Raw genomic sequence first — 15663 nt, forward strand, 5'->3', positions numbered from 1 at the left:
TGCCTAAAAAAAATCCATTCTGAATTTTCATTAAAATTCTTACTTGGAATTTAATTACTTTGAGGTATGGACTAATTTCTCAAACTGTTAGTGAGGTCTGAAATACATAAAGATGCCTTAATAAAGCCAATATCTATGTAAAATCAAACAAAACTACTCTAGAGTGCTGAAAAATATAAATTTAAAAAGAAAAACATATCCTAAGAATATTTTTAACCATTATTACTATTAAGCAGGGTCATTTGTGTCATCCAATACACTTATAACTCTTAAGAACTCTTCTATGACATTTACTTCGTAGTTCTAGATCAGAACACTATATTTACATTGAGATTAGCCTCCAAATAACATTTTCACCAGATACTTTTGGATGTAGCTATATTAAATAACTAAATGTCAAGAAGAAAAGTTAGAGGAATCACTAGCAAAATTGTTAAGCCTCAAAGATGATCTAGCTTTTTTTTTTTTTTTTACTTAAAATGAGTTTTTAAAAGTTGTTCAGAAATTAAGATTGAGATAAGTCATAAATTTTGGTTATGATGTCAAAAAATGTAAATTCCCCATTTTGGGTTGTTTAAAAACAATGAGCCAATAAGCATGACTCTTCAAGCTTGATGAAAATTGTTTAAGAGAATAGCATTAAAACAAAGAAAAAAACAGAAATGGTTTACTGCTATAGGAAGAAGTAAAAACCATGGAAAAGCTATCTTACATTCAAACTTCTAAGAAATGGTCAGAAACAATAAGACTAAATGGAATAAATTAAAAAATTACATAAAAAAGAATAAGTATTCCATCAAACTAGATCTGTAATGTTCCAATACCATCCTAATCTCAATCACACATACTCTATCAAACTGCTACTTAATCAAACTTCCTTGTCCCCCAAATTCTCAGGCAAATATCAAGCCCAATTTATATTATTTAAATAAAATTAGGGAATGGCCTCACCTTAAAAGTTTCCAACAGGATATCAGCTCCCAGCTTACACGCATGCTGGTTTGGCATTCTAGAAAGACCTGAACTGGTTTCAATAGTTTTTCCATCAAGAATCTTCTTTGGCCCATATGAATCCATTAAAATGAAACCAAGTTCTACGAGGCCCTGAGTAACATGATCCCAACTATGAACACTAAAAGAAAACAAAGCTTAGTTGAAAAGAAAAACTTAGTAAGATACCTCACCTGTATACTCATTGCCATGTTACATATTTCCCAAACTCAACCTGAATAACCAACACACTCCACAGATGAACCTTTTTCTTTTCATGCATCCATATCTAATTTTGAATTCTTAAATATATAGTAATGGGAATGATAGGCAAGTGATCGCCATTAAGATAAAATGCTGGGAAATCCCAGAAACTAGAGATTAAAAAATATATAGAAGAAACTGGAATATTTCAACACAATGACCATTGGAGATCTCCATTCAAGATTTCATGATCAGAAGTTAATTTCTTCTTCTTTTATTACCCCACAACACTGACAACACTTATGCACATGCTTACAAATTAGCCTCCCTCTCTAAACTGAGAGTCTCTAGGACAGAGGGCACAGTGTAGTGATATTTTTACCTATATATCCTAGCACAAAACTAGCATATAAAAGGCACTCAGTAAATATTTACAGCATGAATGAATGAGTGATCTGGTTTCAACAGCATGAATTAAAACTACAAATAATCTTTTATAAATAGTAGAATCATTGGTGATTTTATACACTTAGTGTTACCTACTGTCATGGAAGTGTAATGCATATAACCTTTATGTCATTATATCTACCTGTTAAATAGCAATAAATCACAATACAGCACTACAGAATGAAGGAGATAGTTGTGAATAAATTCTCATAATACTTGGACAGAGTTAATAATATTCACTCTAGAAAGCTGGGATCAAAATAAACTGAGCATGTGTTCCATTCTTCCCACCCAATATATATATAAGTATATATAAATGTATATATACACACATATATATATTGTAAATGGTGTGTATGTACATACAGGTGGTCCCCGACTTACTATGGTTTGACTTATGATTTTCTGACTTTATGATGGTAAGGTAATTCAGTAGAAAACATTCTTGAAGTGCATACACAACCACTGTTCCATTTTCAGTATAGTATTCAATAAATTACATGAGATATACAAAGCTTTATTATAAAATAGGCTTTGTGTTAGAAAATTTTGGCCAACTGCAGGCTAATGTAAGTGTTCTGAGCACATTTAAGGTATGTTAGGCTAAGCAATGATGTTCTGTAGATTAGGTGTATTAAATATGAAATATATTTTTGACAGGATATTTTCAAATTATGATGGGTTTTATTGGGATGTACATCCAACATAAGAAGCATCTGTATATAATTATATACAATCTATAAAATGTGCAGAAAAAGAAGTGTTTTTGATCAAAAATTATTAATATGAAGAAACCTTAAAAAGTGAAAGAAGGCCAGGCACGCTGGTTCACGCCTGTAATCCTAGCACTTTGGGAGGCTGAGGTGGGAGGATTTTTTGAGGTCAGGAGTTCAAGACCAGCCTGAGTAAGAGTGAGACTCTGTCTCTACAAAAAACAGAAAAATTAGCCAAGTGTGGTGGCATGTGCCTGTAGTGTCAAGCTATTCGGAAGGCTGAAACAGGAGGATTGCTTGAGCCCAGGAGTTTGAGGTTGCAGTGAGCTATGATGATGCCACTGCACTCTAGCCCTGAGAGAGAGCAAGACCCCATCTCAAAAAAAAAAAAAAAAAAAGGCCGGGCGCGGTGGCTCACGCCTGTAATTCTAGCACTCTGGGAGGCTGAGGCAGGTGGATTGCTCGAGGTCAGGAGTTCAAAACCAGCCTGAGCAAGAGCGAGACCCCGTCTCTACTATAAATAGAAAGAAATTAATTGGCCAACTAATATATATATATATATATATATATATATATATATATATATAAAATTAGCCGGGCATGGTAGCACATGCCTGTAGTCCCAGCTACTCGGGAGGCTGAGGCAGAAGGATTGCTTGAGCCCAGGAGTTTGAGGTTGCTGTAAGCTAGGCTGACACCACGGCACTCACTATAACCTGGGCAACAAGTGAGACTCTGTATCAAAAAAAAAAAAAAAAGAGGACAACACAGACCACACAGTGCAAAATGTATGAGTAGCTCCAAAGGTATATACCAAGAGCAGATACACTAGGACCCTGGGGCAACTTTTGTGGTAATTGGTTGGGATGCTACAGCATGAACAGTCTAGTACATGCATCCTTCTCTACCTTCTTCTTCAATGCTCCACTGTACCAAGAAGTAAGCAATAAAGAGACCTGCCACTAGCTGGGAGCTGTGTGAGTAGGGTAACCTGGACCTAAGAAGCAGAGTAGCTCTCTCAAGAAGACAGCAACATGTTGGAGGATTAGGAAGGTCCTACACCTAGAAGACTAATGCTTGGCACATCTCACCACTATCTCTAAACCACTTGGGTGGACTGTGTTAAATAGATATAGCACTCTCAAACTAATGGGACACATCAAAAACAATAATAAGATAACCAATAATCATCAAATGTTAAAAAAAAAAAATACCACCTTGAAGTGAAGTGCCAAACTCAACAGAGAGAACTATAATCTGAGGGAAAAAGTTAACAGAACAAACAGAAAGAACAAATTATATGTGAACAAACTATTGTTCAGGTGGAAGGGCAAAATAAAGACAATTTCAGATAAGAAAGGACTCAAAATTTATTGTCCACAAACCACATCAGAAAGAATGTAAAAATTATACATTTATGGTATATTTCTAAGAGAAAAACATGGGATTCAAAAAATAGAGGTGAGCAACAATAAAAAACAGTAAAGTTTATTATGAAGTCTAAATAAGTATTATTAATAATAATTTTAACATGAAAGTGGCAATGGCAAGAAGGAAGAGGAGAACTAAAAGTATATATACTAAGGTTCTTAACTTGGATGGAGGAAATAGTTATAAAATTGTCTGTAACACATGACTGGCAAATAGGTAGGTCAATATAACCTAGAAATTGAATTGGTTCATAAGTGATTTTTTTCCTAGTACATTAGTGTTTTGCATCCCAAAATATCTGCAGGTAAACACACAGTACATTAACATAGCTGAATACAGAAAACCAATGAAGAATATAATACTGTTCATGATGCTCATTATCTCATTTTCTCCCTCTTGGCTTAGGCCACAAGCATATCAATATCTTTGATGTGTTTATTGTATAGCTGTCAATATTTATATATTTTGTCCCAATAACCATAATTTAGCAGCCTCAAATTCCCTTTCCAATTTACTTCAATGTGTTGTTCAAGATAAAGTCCTATATTTATCACAGGACTTTTATGTTAAGAGCATTAAATATCTTAATGTTCTGGTTACAAAGTAGAATACATTTTAAGTCTCTTTTACTCTCTGGTTAAATTATTTTTAGGGTATAATTTTCCAAAACAAAATGTTTTTCAGGAACATATTGTGGTATAGCAGAAATGCCTCTACTAATTAACACGAAACACTAACAAGCAAATCTAAGTCTAGCTAACAATAAAATAACACCTAAATGGGATAAGTGGGGACCAAAAATTCAATTACATAAAAGTAGGATGGATAATTTAAAGATTAATTAACTGACTGGGGCAAGCAAGGGCAAGCATGTGTGACTAACCAGTTAATATTTTATCGGATCTAATAATGCTATCCAAATCCCTCCCTGCTGAAGTTTGGTCCCACCTGGTGGCAAGTGCCCACCACAGGCTAATTTACAGATGTAGATGCCTCCGAGTCCTATGATTGACTGAGACTTCCAGAAGACAGTCAGCTTTTGAGGAATTTCCTGGTTAGCTAGTACTTGTTTCTTTAGCCCAACTTGAAGAAACTGAGTTTGGAGAATACTGAAGACACAACTATAAGCCTTAGAAAAAGAAGATTAACCAGATAAAGAAGATAAAAGAGCTTTACAGCCCATCAGTGGAGAAAACACTCAGAAACAATAGTTCTAGTTTCAAATTTGCTCTTATGTGACAAAGTCATGTAAATTCAACCTAAGTCAGAATTCCCAGACCTGGAAGAGACCAACATTAAATTATGGCTTAATCTTCTAGAGTGCATAATCTGACTTGGAAAAAATAAAATAAAAGTAAAAATATTTTAAATTTGAAAAAAGAAAAAAATAATAAATTATGGCTTAAATTATAAACCTTTAAAATGTATTTAATCCACAGAACAAAGAAAGTATGACACAGTAAAGACTATTACAATAGTTAATGTATAACCTAAAATTCAAATAAATATCAGGATGGTTACTAGTGTTTTCCATGTGGTTTCAAATCAATAATTAAAGACCAACTGGCCGGGTGTGGTGGCTCACGCCTGTAATCCTAGCACTCTGGGAGGCCGAGGTGGGTGGATTGCTCAAGGTCAGGAGTTCGAAACCAACCTGAGCGAGACCCCGCCTCTACTAAAAATAGAAAGAAACTAATTGACCAACTAAAACTATATATACAAATAATTAGCCAGGCATGGTGGTGCATGCCTGTAGTCCCAGCTGCTCGGGAGGCTGAAGCAGTAGGATCGCTTGAGCCCAGAAGATTGGGGTTGCTGTGAGATAGGCTGACGCCACGGCACTCACTCTAGCCTGAGCAAAAAAGTCAGACTCTGTCTCAAAAGAAAGACCAACCATCAGCCCCAAACTTCAACAAAGTAAGTAAAACTCTTAATGTTTCTTACTCACTTTAAAAAAATGTGAAGAGTTGGGTGCAGCAGTGTGCGCCCATAGTCCCTGCTGCTCCAGAGGCTGAGACAGAAGGAACACTTGAGCCCTGGAGTTCAAGGCCAGTCTGGGCAACATAGCAAGACAATCCCATCTCTTAAGGAGAAAAAGACCTACATTCACAACCTCCTTGGATAAAAGAAAAAAAAAAAAGGCATAGTAATATAAACCTGTAGTCCCAGCTACTCAGGAGGCTAAGGTGGGAAGATCACTTGAGGCCAATGTTTAAGGCTGCATGATACGATCACACTTGTAAATAGCCACTGCACTCCAGGCTGGGCTATATAACGAGACCCTATCTTTCTTTTTTCTTGAGACACAGTCTCACTCTTGCCCAGGCTAGAGTGCCGTGGTGTCAGCCTAGCTCACAGCAACCTCAAACTCCTGGGCTCGAGCAATCCTACTGCCTTAGCCTCCCAAGTAGCTGGGACTACAGGCATGCACCACCATGCCTGGCTAATTTTTTTTTTTCATATATATATGTTTTTTAGTTGGCCAATTAATTTCTTTCTATTGTTTCTTTTTAGTAGAGATGGGGTCTTGCTCTTGCTCAGGCTGGTTTCGAACTCCTGACCTTGAGCAATTTGCCCACGTCAGCCTCCCAGAGTGCGAGGATTACTGGCGTAAGCCACCACGCCTGGCCCCCTATCTCTTTAATTAAAAAGAAAGAAAGAAAGAAAAACTATAAAAGACTCAGGCCAATAAAGGATTGTAATATTATGGAAAATATAAAAGTATCTACTTCAGTTTTGTATTCTTGCTATCAAGATGGCTAAGAAATCAGGTCCTGAGATTCAAGGATCTTTCCATATGGAAAAACCTTGCTTGACCAATTTTAAAGAATTAAACCTTAATGTGTGATGTCAACAGCTATAGTCATCAGTTTTCTCTGATGAGCCGTAAGTATGATATCATATTGCATTTTCTAACACTAAATACCTTATAAACCTTTTGAGATATGGTTCACCAACTCACCTACCTATTCTTCACCACTTCCAAAATCATGGTTGAAACACAAGGTCTATGAGGAACTAGATTCTGAAGAAATTTTGAGCCTTGGAGGAGTTGAAGATCCTTAAAGCTCTTTACAATCGAAATTTTTAACAGCTCAAACACCTAATGAAAGAAATAGAAAAATAAAGTAAAAATTCTAACTCATGCTATGAATCTTAACCTTGTTAACTGTTCCTATAAGCTGCCATTCATATCCCTATGACAACTGTTTAACCAGATGAAGATGATACAAAAATTATGACTTTCAGTGGGAACTTAAAAGAGTTGAAGATAAGCCTTTCTTAAACCAAAATAAGGACTTAAAAAAATCAATATAAATATTACCCACAACTTGGGAACATATGAGAAAAAAAGGGTAAAGGATTTTATATTTTCATCCTCGCAACTAACCGATTCTCATTGTTTTTAATTTGATTAGGGACTGTTTATTGGAAAGCTACAACATAATAAAACTCCTGGTGAATATCCAGCTTCCCATTCTTACGACTTGGGCTGTGTGATATGTTTCCACTCTTATTCCCCACCTCACTACCTGACTTACCACACAATAGGAAATGGAGGTATAACCCAAATAGCTAAAGACGTCTTCCAGCAGGCCCCAGAGAACAGTGGGGACCAACATGTCTTACAGCAGCTTTGCTGTTGGCAGGGTAGGGGTAGAATTATTTAGAAAAGGACTAATATCAAAAACAGATTCTTATACTCCTTCTTACTGACTATAGAAGGAAACAAAATGACATTAAAAAATACCTGTTCCACAAATCTTTGTATTCTTGTTACAGAGAGAAGAAGAGCAATGCTGAAGGGACACAAGTTATTAGTGAAATCTCCTTGCTGTCCTGCCTAGAAGAGATCAACCAAAAACAAAGTCATTACTTACACTTTAAAAGTATAACCACTTAAAAACAGGTCTTTAAATGGATAAGAAAATCTAAATGTAAGAGCTAAAACTTTAGTAAAACTTTTAGAAGAAAACATAGAAAATCTTCAAGAACTTGGATTATGCAAAGATTTCTTAGATAAAACACCCAAAGCATACTTCTTTCTTGTATAAATTAAGCAAGAAAACTGGACCTCATCAAGATTCAGAACTTTTATGCTTCAAAAGATACCACAAAGAAAATAAAAAGACAAGTCACAGACTGGGAAAAAGTATTTGTTAATTATATATCTGATAAAGGTCTTACCACTAGAATATACAAAGAATTCTTACAACTCAATCATGAAGACAAAGCAATAATAAAATGGGCAAAAAATATTAATAGACATTTCATCAAGAAAGATATTGGAATAGCTAATGAGCACATGAAAAGATGCTCAATTATCATCAGTCATTAAGGAAATGTGAAGTAAAGCCTCAATGAGATACCATTTCACATCCATTAGAATGGATATAATAAAAAAGACAACAACAAATGTTGGCCAAGATGTAGAGAAATAATAGCCCTCATATAATGATGGTGGGAATGTAAAATGATATAGCCATTTGTAAATGATATAGGCATGTAAAATGATATAGCCTTGAAAATAGTTTGGCAGTTTCTTAAAAATTCAAACATAAATGTATCGCGCAAACCAGCTATTCCATCCTTGGGTATCTACCCAAGAGAAATGAAACTTATTTCTACACAAAGACTTGCATGTGAATGTTCATAACAGCATTATTTATAACAGCCAAAAAGTAGAAAAAACTCAAATGTGCAACAACTAGCAGGTAGTTAAGCAAAATTGATATATGTCCATACATTTGAATACCATTCAATAAAAAGCAATACTATATATGCTACAACACAGATGAACCTTGAAAACGATACACTAATTGAAAGAAGGCATACACAAGAGATCATCTACCATATGATTCCATTTATACAAAATGTCTAGGAAAGGCAATCTATAGAAACACAAAGTAGATCGGTGGTTGTCTGGAGCTAGGAGTGGGAATGGAGATTAAATGGACAGGAAGAATCTTATTGATTAAAATGTTTTTAAAATTGGATTATGGTGGCCAGGCGTGGTGGCTCACGCCTGTAATCCTAGCACTCTGGGAGGCCGAGGCGGGCGGATTGCTCAAGGTCAGGAGTTCAAAACCAGCCTGAGCGAGACCCCGTCTCTACCATAAAAATAGAAAGAAATTAATTGGCCAACTAATATATATAATATAAAAAAATCAGCCGGGCATGGTGGCTCGTGCCTGTAGTCCCAGCTACTCGGGAGGCTGAGACAGGAGGATCACTTGAGCCCAGGAGTCTGAGGTTGCTGTGAGCTAGGCTGACGCCACGGCACTCACTCTAGCCTGGGCAAGAAAGCGAGACTCTGTCTCAAAAAAAAAAAAAAAATTGGATTATGGTAATGGTTGCAAAACTAGGTACACTTGTGAAAAATCACTGAATAATATGCTTATAATGGGTGAGTTTTATATTATGTAAATTGTACCTCAATTAAGTTTAAAAAATAGGTCTGTGAGGCTTAGAAGAAACGACACCAAAATAACAAAAAAAAGAATGCAAAATCAAACATGGTGAAACAGGAAAAAAAGCAAAAACAAAACAGTAGAGTGGATCAAAATATACAAAACGGGGTCTTTGAAAAGACCAGGAGTATAGTCACTAAGAACCTAAATAAAAAGAAGAGTGAACAGATACACAGAAGATAAAGATGCTTTAAAGCCTAGCTCCCAGGTCATGGTTTTTAAATATCCTTTCCTACAAAAGGGACCCAGGGCTCCTTGGAGAAATGGCATCAGAATGGGTCAAGAAGAGTACAAGGTGAGTCTTGGATATCTTATGTCAAAAAAGTGCCCAAAGACTAATGCGGGTCACATCAAAATGACACATAAGCCAACATAAAGGATCCAAATGGCCAAATTTGGTAACTTTGTGTTTAGAACACATAGTAACAATAGTAAATAATGAGCATATTGAATCCAAAAACATCCATGGGTGCATTATGATGTTCAAAACACTAGGGAAAGGGGAGGCTCCTTTACAGAAGAATGCCAGCTAATAATGTAGAAGGAATGGTGAAGTTAAAATTTTCTAATTTTAATTCTACCATTTTGTAACTCCCAGTATAATTACTAATTTAGGCCAAGAATTATCAATTGATAGGAAAACAAAAAACATTACGAGAAAAGGATTTTCAGCTGGGCGTGGTGGTTCACGCCTGTAATCCTAGCAATCCGGCCAAGGCGGGCAGATTATTTGAGCTCAGGAGTTCGGGACCAGCCTGAGCAAGAGTGAGACCCCATATCTACTAAAAAAATAGAAAGAAATTAGCTAGACAACTTAAAAATATATATATTATATATAAAATATATTTTATATATAATATATATATATATATAAAAATTAGCCAGGCATGCTGGCACATGCCTATAGTCCCAGCTACTCGGGAGGCTGAAGCAGGAGGATCGCTTGAGCCCAGGAGTCTGAGGCTGCTGTGAGCTAGGCTGATGCCACGGCACTCTAGCCCAGGCAACAGAATGAGACTCTGTCTCAAAAAAAAAAAAAAACCAAAACAGGATTTTCACATAATCTCAATTTATGATCCTATAGATTACTTTCTCATTACATATATATTTACAAATGAAGGACACTGATGGTCATGGTCTTAAGGAAATGATTTCATAACACCAGAAGCAGGATAGCTGATAATATGTGCCTGTTGCTGTAATACATGGAACAGTGTTTGGCAAACTACTGCCTATTGGCCAAATCTAGCCTAACACTTTGCACAGTGCTTAAGCTAAGACTGATTTTACATTTTTAAACGGTTGTAAGGGGAGCAAAAAAGAGGAATAATATTTCCAATCACATAAAAATTAAATAAAATTCAAATTTCAGTGTCCATAAGTATCATGTTATTGGAACACAGCCATATTCATTTATTTATGATTTGTCTGTGGCTGCCTTTTGCTACAATGTAGTTGAACAGCTGTGATAAAGTTTCATGGCCTGCAAAGACTAAAACACTTAGTATCTGGGCCTTTACAGGAAGTTTGCTGACCTTGCAAGAGAAGTATACATCACTTACAAAGTATTCTTGCCAAAAATGTTTAACTTGAACCTAATCATGAGGAATCAATCAGATTAATCCAATAATGTGGGATATTACACAAGCGAGCTGACGCTTCAAAAATATCAATCAAAAGATACTAGAGACGTAACAACCAAATGCAATGCAGGAAGCCTGATTAGATCCTGGAGTCGGGGGTAGGGGAAGCTATGTAAGACATTTTGGAGACAACTGGGAAAATTTGAATAGGGACTATAAATTAAACGATACTGTGAAATTATTGTTAATCTTCCTGCCTGTGATGATGATATTGTGGTACTATGTTCTTATACTTAGGAGATGGATGCTGAAATATTCAGGCATTGGAGTGGTATGTTTTCTACAACTTACTTTGAAATGGTTCCAGAAAAAATAATGTAAGCGAGAAAAAGCAAGAGAAGGCAAATGTAGCAAAGTGTTTAATAACTGGTGAATATAGGTGAAGGAAATAGGGGTGTCCATTGTGCTATAGTGTTTTAACTTTTCTATGGGTTAAAATTTCCAAGATTAAAAGTTGAAGGAAAATATACATATGTATACTACTTTAAAAGAGTTCAAAACACTTCTAATTTTTATTTTACTACTTTACCAATATTTAATGATGAATGACTTAGTGTCACAAAACTCTGTAATATACTACTAGAAATAATATCCTAATTCATAAATGGGGAAGTAGAGGCCAAGGTCAAAGGCCACATAAGATAGAGTTAAAATTAAATTTTTAGTTTCCTGCTGAATAGTCCTCAGCTTTTGTTTTCCTTTCTTTTTGCACTAGAATATTTAAGGAGAGGCTCTAAAAATAGAACATCCTGAGACTTCCTGGCTATATGTGTACTGACATCATATATTTTGTACTTTCAAAGTTAAAAAAGAGATCCTCTAGACCCAAGGTCATTCTATAATATTTCTGTTTCCTGTCATAACTGGCATAAAAGTTCAAACATTCCCATTTCATAAAGAGACCTAGGATCACCTTAAGAGTTTGGTGCTACCTTTAAATGTTTCAGGAGTTCTCTGCCTAGTTCATGGTCCAATTTGATGGCAAACACAAAGTGTAGAATGATGGTGCCTTCCACATGACGAAGTTCACCTGATGGCACAGTAACAAGATCCAATAACCTAAAAGATTCAATAGAAAGGTAAGAGCTATCATTCTAATGAGAGACAAGTGCAGGTGCTGCGATGAACAAGTAGACTGACTCAAACTGAACCCATATATTCACTAGAGGAGTTAAGTAGAAATCTTATTGCCCCATTCTCTGCTCCTTTTTATAACAAAATTTCATGAAATAATTATCTATGGTCAATTCCACTTCATTATCTCATAGTCTCTTCCCAGTCCAATCTAATTCAATCAGGCTTCTATCCTCTTATTACCCTTCCCCCCATGGCATTAGTCTATTCTTGTAAGGGTCACAAATGACCTCCACATTACCAAAACTGACACACAATTAGCCATTTCTTTCTTGAAATACTTTCTTCTCTTAGCTTCCAGGGCACTGCCACTGGCCTCTTCTCAATTTTTTTTTTTCTGGCTTATCCTTCCCTATTACTTGACAGTAAAATGGTGGAATGCCTCTGAGCTCAGTCTTGGGTCTCTTTTTCTTCATGCTTTTCCTAGACAATCCCATCCAGTTCCATGGCATTAGTTCCTTCCAATCTATATCTCTAGGTCAGGCCTCCCCCTACAACTTCAGACTACCTGCTCAACAGCACCTAATGGGTTGCTAATATACATCTTGTACCTAATGTCAAAACTGAACTCAAGGCCAGCGTGGTGGCTCATGCCTGTAATCCTAGTACTCTGGGAGGCCGAGGCAGGCAGGTCGTTTGAGCTCAGGAGTTCAAGACCAGCCTGAGCAAGAGGGTGAGACCCCGTCTCTACTAAAAAAATACAAATAAATTAGCTGGACAACTAATATATACATATATATGTATGTATGTATGTATATATATATGTATATTATGTGTGTGTGTATATATATATACACACACACACACACACACACACACACACATATATATATAAATAAAATTAGCCAGGCATGGTGGTGCATGCCTATAGTTCCAGCTACCTGGGAGGCTGAGGCAGGAGGACTGCTTGAGCCCAGGAGTTTGAGGTTGCTGTGAGCTAGGCTAACGCCATGGCACTCTAGCCTGGGCAACAGAGTGAGACTCTGTCTCAAAAAAAAAAACTGAATTCATTTTTTCCAAAAACTGCTTCTCTGTCAGCTTTTTCTAACTCAGCATCTAAGATGACCTTCTAATCAATTGTTTAAACCAAGTAACTAGGAGCTATTTAGATTCGAAGCAATAGGCTGCACTAGGGTTAACAGCATGAACTCTGCAGCCAGCCAAACTGCCTGCATTCAAATCTCAGCTCCACCACTTTCTGGCTATCTAATCTTGGGAAATTCCTTAATTTCTCTGTCTCTTGGTTTTCACATCCATAAAATAGAGGCAAAATAGGGTTGTGAGGTTTAAAGTGCTTAGAACAGCACTTTATGAATAAGCACTCTATGAATGTTTACTTAAAAAAAATATCCTCTCTCTCAGACATGCTACACTGTGCTCTGCCTTTGTACTATTATTTCCCTACCTGAAAATGTTCTTTATCTGATCTATATATTATGGCTTTTACCATTCAAGCTTCAGTTAAATAGCACCTTCTCAAAGAGGTTTTCCCAGACCCCACCCATCTAACATAGCTGTGGAATCACTGTCACGCCATCCATTTGAATTACCTGCATAACGCTTTCCAATCTAACGCTTTTCTTGTTATTTTTTTTCTCACCAAAATAGAGTAGGGACATTGTGTGATTGGTTCACCATTATAGCCCCAAGGCTAAATAGTTCCTACCAGAGAGCAGACACTTAATAAATAGGTTTTAAATCTGTAACTTACAGGACAAGTATTGCTATTTTCCTAAAATGCAAACAAAACAGCTGAAAAGGCTGTAGTCTCTTAACTTTATTACTAAGCTAGGAGAAGATTAGCAAAGTTCTGTGCTGAGGTGAAGGTAGGGGGTGAAAGAGAAGATAAGGAAGTAACTATAATGCACAGTGAGTAGACAAATTTGTAAAAATGATGTTTATTTATACACTATATTACTCACTCATCACCACTTTGTTCCTCAGCGTGCTGCTTATCTAGCTCATTGAAGAAGGCTATGATCCCTTCCAAAACACTCTTTCTGCTTCCCTGAAAGAACACAAAATAGGTAAGGACACCCAATTAAAAGGCAAAATAACCAAATTGAATTTAAAGCATTTTGTAGCCTAAAGAATTCTCAAGTACAATTTTGTCATGAAAGCTACAACCTAGAGTCAAACTGAGAATGTTTCAACTTTCATGTTGAAACAGGGTTTGAAATACCTCTTTACTGTCAGACTTTAAGGGGTTTATAGTCTACCCTTGCTGAGATCTTTATCCTGTTTACTACCACAAAGAAAATGTAGTAATACAAGAGATAATGTATGTTTTCTTTAGCTGAGGAGTATGGCCTTTTTATTATTCCAAATCTTTATACATGAAATGAAAGCATCTCTATCCTAATAGGTAAACCAAAAATATAAATATGCTGAATGTCCATAACTCATCATACCACCAAAAATCAAAGAGAAATACTTCTTTATTTATACCTTTGAAGAGAGAACCAGAAGCTGATAGACCAAAGGTGGTATTTCTTGAAGATTCACCTTGGAGAACATCCTCAACACCTTTTCCACCACAAATTCCACCTCTTCTGCAGTCAGAGGAACATCCCTGTGGATCAAAGATTCTAAAGGCTGCAACTACAGCCTAATTGTCTTACTTTCAGAAATTTAATTCAGAGCATTATAATGGTTAAATTCCATTAAACATATTTTAAGAAACAAAATTTGGGAGCAGGGAATTAAAGAGAAAATAGACTATTATAACTGCCCCTTTTGATTTTTCACTAATGAAGAATCTTTAACCGGTAACCTTAAAGGCATCTTGAAAAAAAATCATAAAGTTGTATTTTAAATAAATCATGTTCAAAGGCATCTTGAAAAAAAATCATAAAGTTGTATGTTAAATAAATAAATAAAGCCAAAAAGGAGATGGGGATGGGGAGGGAATTTGTGACAGAAAACAGATGTTCTAATACTCTTATTCAGGAGGAACTGGTGTTTGAGTTTGCTATATTTCAATTTCTAGCAGGTAAGTTCACACAACAAGGTATAAAAAGAAAAGGGAAAAATGATGCTTACTTGAACATGGAGGTGAGTTGGATTACATATTGCTGGTCCCATCTGTTTAAAGAAAATGACAAAGAACATAAAAGTTCCTTTCATTTTAACTTATTTACATATAACTGTAAAATTAATGAGGAGGAAAAAATAGTGCCGTTTCAAGTTTGATTTTGTAATACTGGGAAACAAGATCAAAGAAATATAATTTAAAATAATGAAATAGCAGTTTTTAACCTATCAGATAGGCAAAATCAAGAAGTCTGATGATATTCAGTGCTGGTGAGATTGTGAGAAACAAACATTCTTGAGAAACAAACACTCCCCCTTTGGGGGAGTACACGACAAGTTAGCTAAACTTACCAACTTTAAAAATGCAAATAACCACATACCTACCCAGTTTACTATTTGAAATATATTCTTGTAAATGTTTGTAAAAAGTAATCTAGATATATAGACAATCTAGATATAAAGACAGTCATTAAAACACTTTTTGTAATAGCAAAAAACTGGAAACAACCAAATAATACAACAAATGGAGATTGGCCAAATAATAGAATACTACAACTTAGAATTATATATGCTGACGTGAACCAGATGTGTTAAATA

The 15663-nt window shown here is 35.8% G+C and overlaps 1 protein-coding gene across 1 annotated transcript in view; it reads right to left on the reverse strand.

The window, feature by feature from the left end:
- Window positions 1–15663, reverse strand: part of FANCI (FA complementation group I) — a 74453-nt gene that overhangs the window by 46421 nt on the left and 12369 nt on the right. The window contains exons 7-13 of the mRNA XM_012788882.3: window positions 15076–15117; window positions 14482–14605; window positions 13956–14041; window positions 11832–11958; window positions 7537–7629; window positions 6752–6888; window positions 952–1132 (exon numbers count right to left, since the gene is read on the reverse strand). Coding sequence (XP_012644336.1) covers window positions 952–1132; window positions 6752–6888; window positions 7537–7629; window positions 11832–11958; window positions 13956–14041; window positions 14482–14605; window positions 15076–15117 — 790 coding nt within the window. The remainder of the gene's footprint in view (window positions 1–951; window positions 1133–6751; window positions 6889–7536; window positions 7630–11831; window positions 11959–13955; window positions 14042–14481; window positions 14606–15075; window positions 15118–15663) is intronic.

The sequence above is a fragment of the Microcebus murinus genome, chromosome 7 (assembly GCF_040939455.1).
Source record: "Microcebus murinus isolate Inina chromosome 7, M.murinus_Inina_mat1.0, whole genome shotgun sequence".
Lineage (NCBI taxonomy): Eukaryota > Metazoa > Chordata > Mammalia > Primates > Cheirogaleidae > Microcebus > Microcebus murinus.